The 12,720-nt window shown below is 38.9% G+C and overlaps 1 protein-coding gene across 1 annotated transcript in view; it reads left to right on the top strand.

Moving 5' to 3' along the window:
- The window catches only part of UST (uronyl-2-sulfotransferase), a gene marked incomplete at its 5' end in the record, with an annotated part of 141,098 nt that overhangs the window by 84,895 nt on the left and 43,483 nt on the right, over window positions 1-12,720 (top strand). Inside the window, one exon of the mRNA XM_010018040.1 lies at window positions 1,911-2,064. Coding sequence (XP_010016342.1) covers window positions 1,911-2,064 — 154 coding nt within the window. The remainder of the gene's footprint in view (window positions 1-1,910; window positions 2,065-12,720) is intronic.

The raw sequence follows: 12,720 nt of genomic DNA, 5'->3' as shown, positions 1-12,720 counted from the left end.
GGAATGCCTTTCTTTAAGGTAGGTTTTATTTCTGTATAATGATGATAAGCAGCAAATATAAGCTCAGAGGAGAGTTCAGGGTACTGAATTCAGGATACTTCCCTTGCACACCCAGGTCCAAAGTGGGCTATGCACTAATTAGGAAGCAAGGGGCATCTGCCTTTTTAATTGGATTGTTTTCATGTTTTATGCTGTCTGTGCAATTTCAAATTATGGCAGTGATCCTGCAACACTGAGGTCAATGAAATTACTGATATGCATCGTTATTCATGAGACAGGTCTTTGCAGACTGTATTTAGTGGTCTGGGGAGTCATGCAGAATAAAAATCAAGTTGAAACTGTGGCTTTTTTTTTTTTTCTCCTATCTTTTACTAGGACTCGTATTTTTAAACAATTTTTCTGGCTAATTAATATTTATGAGGAGACCTGGTCTTTTATTATACATATTCAATAATTCATCTGGCTCAAAAGATGAAGAGAAGACAAGAGGGTTTGGTGGTTTTTTTTTTAACATAAAGGGTGTCTTCAGTTTTCTGTCTTCTCATCTAATATTTTACATTTTAAAGGAAAATATACACATTGTGACTCATAAAATTGTCAGAACAGCATTTAAATCATTAAATGTGGCTATGTCCTCAAGCTCCAAAAATTAAACCACAAGCTAATGCTTAAGAATTGTCCCCCTGAACTGGGGAAACAGAAGGAAGAAACATAATTCATGTTCTTAGGCAAATTCCAAGTAGGATTTATCCCATGAAATTCTTAATTCAGAAAGGTTTTACTTTCCCAACATTTGTAGTTCGTAAGTCTGTTCTATAGCATAAATGTCCACTGTCAGTTTTGACCACAGAAGAGTGCAAGCAACTTTCCTTTTTGTTTTTTTCTTCCAGTTAGGCCCATTCTCCTGATGCTCTGTATTGATATAAAATATGCAGTTAAAATACTTCTAACACTGTGAAAATACTGTATAATCATAAGCCTCCTCAAGCTGCTTTTCCCTCCTTTCCTCTTTTTTTATCCTACCTATTAAACAGAAGATGTTTATCATAAATTAACAGGAGGAGGCGTACAAGATAAAGTCGAACTGATGAGGTTGCTCTGGTTTATCTTTTCATATCTAAATTTCGGGTACCTGTGCTGTGTTTTGCTTCTGTGCAGAGCCCGATCACAGCTGGTTTTATCCTTCTCTTTTCCTTGGACTTGTTCGTACTTGAAATTGATGCTTAATTTCTTTTTTGAAGCACAAAAGGTTTTCATACTAACTTAAAAAAACAAACCCAAAACCTTTATGCAGAGCAGTACAAGGATAAGGTGATGTATAACCATGAAATAACCTCAAATCCAGCTGGTGGTGCAAGCTGGGGGCTGAGGGGAGGAAGATCTCCACAAGTTCCAGCAAATAAAAAAGTGGAAATACCATGCATATCTGTCAGTTTGTCCAAAGGAAGCCTTTTGAAATAAGCTTGAATGTTGCAAAATTCTTTGCATTTACTGTACAGGTGATCCAAGGCTGCATCATGGCAGCTCGTGTTAGGCAGTGCCTGCTCTGACATGACTTCCTAAATGGGAAATGTGTTGACAAGAAGTACTTATTCCCAGATTGAGCTGCAGAAGGTTCTTCATCTGAAACAGCAAGGAGAAAACTCAAGAGGCTCATCTATTGACACAGTGCAAAAACTTTTATGTACTACATATGTAGCTTAACGTGATACCATATTTACCATTCTCAAAGAGTTCTTACATGCTTTTACAAAGTTTTGATAACTAATGGTAAGCTTCTCAGTTTCACTTCTAACCTTGTAAAAGCTCTGAGCTTGTGTAGAGAGTAATTTGAAAACATTCAGATAAAAGATGGATATGTGTGCCAGTATGGAACCTTCTGATGGATTCACCCGCTTTTCTCCCGCCAGGTTTGGAGGAGACCAGCCAGTCTACATCAATATCATTAGAGATCCTGTCAATCGATTTTTATCCAATTATTTTTTTCGACGTTTTGGAGACTGGAGAGGAGAACAGAATCACATGATCCGTACCCCCAGCATGAGGCAAGAGGAAAGATATCTGGTATGTTTAAGTAAAAGGCTCTGATTACCAGTTTCCCATTATCGCATAATGCTGATGTTAAGATGCTGGAAAAAATGGGAAACGGAGGCATCTTGCATTTTTTCCTCTGTCTTTGTCTTGTCTGGTCCTTAGTTTTTGGTCATCTTAGTATGAATTCGGTGATTCGGTTTGATCTTGTATAAGCTGACAGCAAGATCCAGATAGCCACAATTGAATTGTGGTCCTTTCACTGAGTTGGATTTACACTCTCTATATAGTGGTTAGGCATAGTAATTCTGCCTATTTATCACTGTGAATATTCAGACAGATTTTTAGGTTGGAACTGTATCTGTAACACTGCAGCCTCAGAGGAGATTTAGGAAATGGAGTAATTTACAGAGTCCAAGCTTCTAATGCTCTTGCTGGTAAATTGTGCGTAGTGTTTTACATACCATGGCTCTGATTCCAGTTCTTTGATTTGGTTTTGTTGCCTTTTTTGGATTAAGAAGGTGTCAATAATGCTGTATGAGCTGTTCTTAAGTTTTAATTTTGTGTAACTGCTGAACTGTCGCAACACTCATCCAGCCATTGTCACACACCCAAAGTCCTGTGGCAGTAAGTATTCTACACATGCCTAATGAGAAACACAGAAGCTAGGGAGGTGATCAGTGTGTTTCATTCTGATCTCTCTGCATGCACACCAGCACGTCCCTAAGACAACAAAAAGGTGAAATTAATTCTTACCCTCTTTATAACGGAGATCCAGTTTGATTGGACTCAGCCTTCAGCCACATTTGAACCTGTAGAAGGTTCAGTGATGCAGCAGTGACAGGACAGCTTGATGGTCTGCTATGAGATGTTGTAGGCCAGACATAACATCATAACCAGAGAGAGCTGTGTCTTTTGGATAAGGGAGAGAGGAGGTTTTGACGATGTTTTGGAGGGGCAAAACACTCTGGTAGAGCACAAGATGTGGTGTGGATGAGCTGTAGAGAACACAGCTCTGAACAACTGCCATACAACACGTTTCAGTACTAGCTGGGGCCAGATGGATCCAAAGAAGGCTGGGGTTTTTTTTTCATATGGCAGGGCTGTGTTGATATGTTTTTACTTTGCTACTGTTGTTTGTCATGCAAAGCCCTGTGAACAGATAAGCTTATAAATTATGTATAATTGAAGGTGCATGTGTGTGTATAGCTATGTATAGCCTTCAACTTCAATAATATCTGCTATACAGATATAAACTCCTTTCAGTAATGTTATAAAGGGTTTTCATTTGCTATATGTCTAGAGATACTGAAGAGGTCCCTGCATCAGCTGAGCAGGTTTTGACCTGCTTATGTGCAGTTGGAAGGCAGCCCCAACAGCTTTGCATGCTGCATACATGGACTTTTGTTTCATCAGCAGTGAATGGGACAGGGGGGTTGCAGAAGTGAATGCGTGGTGGCTTTTTTACTACGTTATTATTTTGTTAGTGTGGTCATGTTTTCTATGTTGAAAATGTAGAAAATGAGTGGTACAGTACGTACTTTACTCTGAGTGCCTTTACTTCTCATTTGAAGTGGAACATCCAGTGATTGGCACTTCTCACGACTGAGTGACTCTGTAAAAGCTTGATTAATTCAGTACTGCCTGTGCAGTTTAAGATGTGGTATGTACAGCCACTGAAATTCTACTTCAAGCAGAACTGAAATGAATAGATCTAATTCCTGTTGTTTGTGTTGGTTTAAAAGCTAATAGGAAGAAATCACCTCACATTTTTGTTGTGATGTTCTTTAAGAAATTACTTACATGCACGTGCGTGTATGTACACATACAGTGAAAGGGAAATAAAACGTGGTCATCTGAGGTCAGTAGTCATTTTGTTTAAAAGACAGTTTGTCAGTCTGAGGCACCATCAGCATCCTTTATCAAAACTACTTTATATATATATCCAAGAGTGCAGCAGAGGCTGGGATCTGCCCAGCTTGGGAGCAGCTCTGTGCAAAGGGACCTGAGCATCCTGGTGGACAAGAAGCTCAGTAAGAGTGAACAGTGTGCAGCTGAAGCAAAGAAAGCCAACAGGATGCTGGGTTGCATTAACAAGGGCATCACCAACAGAGATAAAGATGTCATTAGCCCACTCTACTCAGTGCTTGTCAGGCCACACCTGGAATCCTGTGTTCAGTTTTTGTCCCTGCTATACAAAAAAGATGTGGACAGGCTGGAGAGGGTCCATAGAAGGACCACGAACATCAAAGGACTGGAAAGCCTTCCTCACACCAGGAAGAAAGGCTGAGAGAAGTGGGTTTGTTCAGCCTATAGAAAAGAAGGCTCAGGGGAGACCTTATCACCATGTTCCAGTATTTACAGGGTGGCTACAAAAAGGAGGGAGACTATCTTTTTACAAGGAGTCACATGGGAAAGACAAGAGGTAATAGGCACAAATTATGCCTGGGGAGATTCTGGTTGAACACCAGAGGAAAATTGTTCACAGTGAGAACAATCAGCTGTTGGAATAATCCCCCCAGGGAAGAGATAATCTCCCCAGTGTTGAACACTTTTAAGATTCAGCTGGACAGGGTGCTGGGACATTTAGTCTAGGTCATGCTTTGCGAAGAAAGTTTGGATCAGATGATCCTTGAGGTCCCTTCCAACCTGGTATTCTGTGAGTCTATTTTTGCTTTTTTGTTTTAAACTTCTCTGTTGGTAATTCAGTGTTAGAATCTTGGAAACATTTTTCGAATCTGTCCTCCATCCGTCCTTGGCAGACTTTGGCTGTCACTTGCACTGTTTGAAGAGGGCATTTGCTTCTGTGACAGTAATGTATAGGCCACCCGCCAGTGAAATTAATTTTAACAAAAGCCACTTATTCTGAATGTTAAGCATTTTTAAGAGTTGTGCTATCCAACCAGGTAATAGATTGCGTGACTGCATTTTAATCTTTCCTTCAGTGGTGCAAGGAAATCTGCTGGCATACATTTTAAAACTCAGGTAATGAATTCTGTGGAATGGTAGCTTCAGAGGCCTGCTAAAGCAGTCGCCTGATCCAGCTGTGAAGAAAGTAAGCAGCCGTTTTTACCTCTGAGCGTGAGCCGGTGTGGCCCTTTAGCACAGCATTGATGACTGGCCTGATTTCTGGCCTCATACCTTCTGCAATTCTTCCCTAATACTCTTTTATTTAATTGCAAAATGCACCATAAGGCATTTATTTTTACAGGGGACTATTTGAAGGATAAACTTAGATTTAGCATATTAAATAGTTTCTATATTCATCACAGTTATTAAACCCGAGTCATTGGGGATGAGGTGTGCCTGACTGCAAGCAGATAGGTGAAAGCAGGGGGAGGACGTGAGAAGTTTTTACTTTTCTTCTTCCATCATGCCTCAGATCAACAGCTAGGAAAATGCAAAACTGCTGATGGCTCCACAAAGTTGAGCTCATTGCTGAAGAGCCTGAGAAGCCTGGTGTTGACAGCAGGTGTAGACTTTAAAGATGAATTGGTTTTGTGTCTGATGAACTCCTGCTTGGCCATCAGGTTGTGATATCCTTAATGGAGTCATTCCCTTTGCTCACTTCTGAGCCTTAAGAAAAAAAGGGGGTTGGAGAAAAAACAAAACAACAAACTCAGAGTCTTGTCGTACCTTGGGTGCTGGTTTTTTAACTTTGAAAATCTGGACTGCTGACATTGCAAAGATCAGAAACAGAGACAGAAATTTCCATTGTTCACTGATCATTTGAAATTTTCTCTGAATAGAGTTTCAGGCTTTGACTCTGTTCCAGAGAAAACAAACATTCATTTAGGAGTCAGATAAACTGTTTTAAATGTTTTGGTAAATGTCTGTGTTTACCAAAATTTAATTGAAAGCCAGGATAAAAACAAGCCTTTTATTCATGACTCAGATACAGCAGAGGCAGCTGCTGCAATGTGAGACTTTCCACGAGGATCAGCCAGCTCCTTGCCCTGATCTGGTGCTTTCTCTGCTGGAATGAGTTACTGACAGTCACCTAAAAAGATCGCTTCTAAGCTCCCCAAAATGAACAGTGGCAACATGTTAAGATGGCATATAGCAGAGAGGTAATGGTCTAAAACAGTGGCAAGAGTCACACTACCTCATGGTCTTGTAAGATAAATTCACAAAAGTTAATTTAAAGCTATGATAGTAAATATGTTTCAGGTTGAATTAGAGTTCTTAAAGTAATTATGCTTCAATAAAGCAAGTAACCCCTTATCAGTGCAGCTGTGAGTGCTGCTGGTACCAAGCAAAAGAAAAACACACATCAGATGATTTGGTTTAAGGCTTGAAAGTGCAGAAGGTGGGAAGCACTCCTGATAGAAGGACCACCATAAATATTTGAAAGCTTTGTGTATAAAAGTGTCCTTTCCAGAAGGCTTGTTAGCAATTACCTAGTATCTACTACAACTGCAGTGTGAGACATCAAATATAAAAGGTATGTATTGTTTTTTCAGCTTTCCTTAATACTTGCTAAAACTTTGATCTAAGACAGCTAAGGCTGAGTGAGTGTGTGAAACAGCATGGGATGTGTATTTTTGCCTGAATTGCAGGAAAACTGGTTGTATGTGATTCTGTTCTGTTAGGCTCACAAATAGCATGGCTCCTAACTCACTCAAGATCAAAAGATCTTTGAGGTAATCTGTCAGAAGAGTGAGGTTTTGTATAAAAAAGATTCTTCATTGAATTAAGAACTTGTCACCTTGCTATAGGACATTTCAGGTTTTCATGATAATTAGTGGTTAAGTTTGCACCACATCTCTGTCAGGCTCAGCATAGTCTTTCAACTTCATCTCTGAAAATAAATACGCTTTTCTCAGCTAAAAATAAAAAACATTCTAACAATATCCAGCTTCAGTTATGCTAAAAATTACTTATGCAAGTAATCCCATAAAGGAGCATCTGTCTTTTTGTCTCTCAAGTTAAATATTAAAATGTATGTTAGACATGTGTTAGGATTACTGCAAAGAAGGGAAGTAAAATTCAAAGGACATCAGGGAAATTTCAAGTCAGATTTCTTATAATAGGAACCCCTGTTCTGTGGCAAAGATTGTCTTTTCTTCCTAAATATTTAAATCAATTTTAGGTTATTTCAGTAAGTTCAAGCAAAATTGTAGAAAAAGCTGAATGGTTAAACTGTTCAACTCATATAGAACATTTTTTTGTGTTCCTGAATTTTGAGAATTTCCTTTTATAATGTATTTTTCATTAACATAAGAACATTCGCTAAATACATTGAACCAATTTTATTATTTATATCCCTAAATTTCTATCTATGATGAAAAATATGCTTTTATCAATTGCATTGGTTTTCTGACAGCAGCTAGCTGTCTTAGTTTCTGTCTTTATCTTTAAATAGAAATATTTAACCATGGCTAATTGTATTGTGAATTGTCACCAGTAGTAACACACAGAAGCTTTCTCCTTCATGACTTATGTTTCTTGAGTGTTTTCAGTCTGCCAGGGACCTGGCCTCCAGGAGAGACCATGGTGTGGAGCCCATGTCTCCATCTCCTGACTCACTCGCATGAGTGTGTTTCTGTATAAAAAAGGCAGCGGGAGAGTTGCCTCCCTGCAGGTTTGGTGGAGCGGGGAGTAGAGGGTTCATTTCTAGGTGGGATTTTTCTGCTGTGGACCTCACAAGGGGCTACATGTGTCTGTTGATTGAACCTTGGAACTTCTAAGGAGGGTCTGGTGAGCTTGGTTAACATAGTTTATATTGGAAATCTGTTGCATGCAAAGGTTAAAATGATTTGCCTATGTTGGTGCAGTGCATACCAGATATTAGGAGTTTAATATATTAAAAAAAAGTACATTTTTCTGTTACTGAGTTCTGAGCTGTAAGGGACAACATTTTATGCACCCGCAGTGTTTTCCCTAAGTTACTCTATACATACAGTAGTCATTTTGCTCCCTGTGTTACTTACCAGTGCTGAGAAGCTTTGAATTGGCCATTGGGTGTCCCACACGGCGTCCTGAGCTGCAACACAGCTTCACAGCCGTAGATGTGGTTTGAGGATCACACAGTAGCATCAATCTCTGTGGATGGGACTGGGTTGCCAGAAGGACACTGCTGAAGCACAGCCACCTGTCAGCTGACCCAATTAGAACAGTTTGCTACTTCTTCCCTCTAATGAGTGCTTTTAATAGTCCCAGCTGTTCCCTTTTGCTGCATTAACTCTTCACAGCAACATTTCTGAGCCTTTTTTGGAACCCTTCATCTGCTGTGTATGTTCTAAAGTACCATCTTTCCCTTAGATGCTCCCATTTTGTATTAATAATTTATTGAACCACAGAGTTAATGATAATTCAGACCTCAGCTGGAGGAGGGACCGATTAAACAACTTACAGTATGTAGTATTAAAGGAGGTGTTTTCATGGCTGACATTTACTTTTCAGTGTCTTTAATTTGCAAATATTTCTGAATGTTCCCCTCTGGAGTTTGCATTCCAAACATTGCAGCATTATGCAATTATTCGAGAGCAAGAAAATGTGCCTTCCTAATCTGTTTTCATTTACTAGTCTGAGTCAATTGCACATAGTAAATAAAGCAATATACCATGGGTTAAGATTGCAGTGCTGAAATCTTTCTTGTAATTCATAATACATATTTATATTAATAGCAAGGATAAAATGATCTGGATTTTATTAACACCATGCTTTTATTTTAATAATACTATTTGTTGTGGTATCTAGTACACCTTCTGTATTGCATTCCTTTTTGTGGAGGAAGGATACAGGAAAGCTACAATATTTTGCTTCGGAATGTAAAAGCATGAGGTGTTTTTTTCACGCAATATTGTACTGGTCTGAAGATTTCTGGCTGTCGTAAATGCTATGAAACTACACAAGAATCCAAAAGCCAAGTATCAGAAGAGTTCTACACACTAAGTACCTACAGTCTTATTTAAACTTAATATTACAGGGTCTTAGCACCACCAGTAAGTGTATGGTATTTAAGACATTTATATATAGAGACTTTATGTTCTTTTAAGGACTTAGCTGTATTAAGTTTAAAATGATGAATCTTCCTTTTTATGGTGATTTTCCAAGATTATTTGTGCCTTTCTGAACATGAATACAGAATAGCTCTTGATGTTCTCTTTTGTGTTCTTTTTTGGCTTTGATGTGTTGTGGTAGCCTGGGAAACTAGTTTTCTCCAGCTTGTCTATAGGAAGCTATTGTTTGTAGAGTAGAAAATCCCAGTCACAGAACAAAGAGCCTAATAGATTGATGCTGGTCCTTTAATGCCGTATAAACTGTCTAAGAGCAGAGAGTATGTCTGTGTTATATTTTCAGGAGGTATATTTTTGGAGATGGAAGCAAGAACAGAAAAGAGCATTCTTGCGTGGCCCAGAGATAAGAGCCAGCCTTGCCTTCAGCGAGGGCTGGAAGGTGGTTTAGTGGGGAGGATCATCCTTATTTTCACACAGGAAATTATGGGATCTCAGCAGACTGTTACCAGTCAGGAACGAGATCTTGTGTGTGTGGTGTATGGTTCTGCCATAGCATCAGCTCAGTTCTCAGCAGCAGTCCAAAAAAAAAGGCAAATCAAAAGCAACAGAGAAAAACAAAAACAAAACAGAGTAATAAATCCATAGTGTGGCTGCATTTGACTTCCTTCATTTGACATTTGTGACCTCCCATTCCCAAAATGGGTTTTCAAGAACTGGAGAATACTCAGAAATGGGTAGGAGCAACAGTGAAAGGATGGAGTAATTCCCATATGAGGATTGATGAAGATTAGGACTCTTCAGATGAGGAAGAAGTAAACAGGGGAAAGGGTATAAGAAGACAATGGAAAAGTTGCATCAAGAATGATTGCTTGTGGGCTGTTTCAATGCAGGATCTAGAAGATCCCAACTGGGATGGGCAGTTACCAGATCCAGGAAAAAGCAGAAAGATGTTATGGCTTAGATAATGTATAATTAAGCTGTGGAAGTCGTTGGTGACATTATTGTGGATAACAGTTTGTATGTATTCAAAAAGAAAACATTGTAAGAAATGTTTATTTGCAGAGAGAGTGGTCAAATGTTGGAACAAGCTTCCTATGTTCCTATTCCCATGGGTCTGTGCCCCATGTCTGTTAGTGTTTAAGAGGCATTTGGACAATGTCCTTAGAACATGGGTTAACTTTTGGTCAGCCCTGAAGTGGTCAAGCAGTTGGACTAGATGATCATTGTGTATCCCTTCCAACTGAAGTACTCTGTTCTATTTAAGGAGTAAATATGTAGTCCTAACAGGCTATTAATTACCAAGGCAAGATCGCTTTATCAGAAAATCTCTGGTAAGTACATAGCTATAAGTACACAGATTATTACATAAGTACACAGAAAAGGGTCCTGTGCATACAGTAGATGTTCCTCATAGCCCATACCGATTTTGTTAAATTCGGGACTGCTCTGAGTAATTTAAAAGTGAACTTTGTAATTACATACTTACAAATGAATTCTACCACTAGGTGATTTATATAAGATAGTTACCATTACAGACATCTCCAGCTGCATCTATTGTATTTTGACTTTAAAGCGTTCTTGGGTTTATGCCATAGTAGTTAAGGTTTTGTTGTCTTACAGATCTGCCTATCAAATGAATTTTTGTAATTTCCAAACTGATGCTGAAGCTCTTAATTGTTAACACTGTCATGACTATTACCAAATTTATCTTAAAAAGCTAAGAGATGAATACATTTAAAGTGTGAAATGTGTCTACAAATTTACATTATGCACTGCTAATAATAAAGATACCAAAACAGAAAATATGGAAGAAACTGAAGATAGTGGGTTTAGACATTTTCTTCAGTGCTTTCTGGAAAGTAGAAGTCTCCTGGTACATCCCGGTACATCCTCTGTGTACAATAGTTTCAGCATGAGTGAGTTTCAGGTGTTTTGATGATTTCTGTCAGCATCCATTTGAGTCTTTGCATTTTCAGTTCTGCTGTATTTTGTTAATGTTAAAGCAACAGGAAGACACATCTAGAGAGACAACACTTAAATGGTTCTCAGTAAGTAATAACTTAACAAATATTAGCTGGCAAGTAGCCGTTACAAGTGAATGGAAACAGAAGAGTCTGTGTGAATCTTCAGTGCATAGTCCAACATTTTGTGTGTTGTGAAGCTGGACAATAGTCTTTAGTAGTCATCAAGTACAATTAATTATTGATATTTTTTTTGTCTGAAGTTGGGATAGAATGAGTTATAGAGCTGCAGTGTTTTATCATCCAGAAGAATGCCTCCAATTTCCATTTCTGTTAGTGTAATTTTTAAAATTAGTCTTTTTAATGTTACATTTTATACACAGCCTAAATAACAGAGATGGGGCTGTGACCACTAAATACTCTGTTTTTAAAATAAATGTGTGTTTATGTAGCAGTCTGACTTTTTGAAATGTTTAGTATTGTATTCCTGTTTAATTAAAAATGTTTTGGAAATCTTGCCTAATGAAATTTTGGTAGCTTTCCCTAGAAAACCCTACTAAATACCCTCCTAAGTACACTGCTTGCTAGGAGTAGACCTGTTTCCTGGTTGCTTTATGCACTAACCACCTTAAATGAAAACTATTTTATTTGGCAGTGTGATGGGGAAGGAAACTGCAGAACCTTTTAGTCCTCTTGATGGAGGAAGGGCAGAGAGAGGCAGTCCTCCCCTTACTGCCAATATATTGAATGTGTTTGGGCTGTGGCATGATAATGTAATTTCAAGCAGTCAGTTACTCACTTCACTCTATAGGTGTCAAAACCTGCAGGAGCTGACAACCTGTGAGAATAAACCTGAATTTATTAGCCTGTTTTATTCCTTTTCTGTCATCCTCCTTCCTCTTTCCTTTTTGTGGGTTTATACATAAGTTTTCTGGCTGTCAGCACTGCCAGCAAAGTGCAATAAACTGAAATCCTGATCTCTGAAACGTACTAGTGAAAGCAAAGCTGAAACTCTGAGGTGGTAGATGGCAGGGAGAATTCAGGGCAGTGGGGTTAGGAGAACCACCTGCCCAAGGCACATGCCTGATGTGGTGAGGGATAGCCATGTTTCGTCAAATTATCCAGAGCTGTCCTGGGCTTTAGATGTTTGATGTCAACCAGATGTTTTCCTATCATGTAATTCTTTGGTGGTGGTATGGACTCTTCTGTTGGCTGCAGGATGGCTGGGTCATGCCTGAGAATTCTTTATTTTTAATGCTCTGAAATTGTTTATGTTGAAACCACATGGAAGCAGAGACGGCATGTTACAGAAAAAAGGAACACTCAGCGGCCAGGTATACTCAAGACTTAGTTTACCCTAGATCTTAGGGACTCTGGGGCCTGTTGGAGCACAGGGTGCTCCTTTCTGGTCAGCACTCAGGCTCATATCCCAGGTGTTTGAGTCATTTGACCATTGTTTCTTATAGTCAGTCAGTCAAGTAAGGAAGGGTATTGCTGCCAGGAGCGCATTTTTTTGTCATTACTATAATTCCACCTTGTTTAAAGAAAGAAATGAGCTGTTTCAAATTTGCCCTTCTTTGTTGTTTTTATTTTTTTCCTTAAGATGACTATTTACAGTTGAATAACCTTACTCAAACATACATGTGCCTCTCACCAGTTGGCTTATGAGGTTCCATGGTGATGAGCTATGACAGAAGCAGGTGGGCCAGTCTTGAAAAGGTAATTTCATCTTTCGGAATAAGCAATAGACCTTCCGTGTCAGCTGA

The sequence above is a fragment of the Nestor notabilis genome, unplaced genomic scaffold, assembly GCF_000696875.1.
Source record: "Nestor notabilis isolate BGI_N333 unplaced genomic scaffold, ASM69687v1 scaffold1867, whole genome shotgun sequence".
Classification (NCBI taxonomy): Eukaryota; Metazoa; Chordata; class Aves; order Psittaciformes; family Psittacidae; genus Nestor; species Nestor notabilis.
The sequence above is the reverse complement of the archived record's forward strand: the minus strand, read 5'-3'. Positions and strand labels throughout refer to the sequence as shown.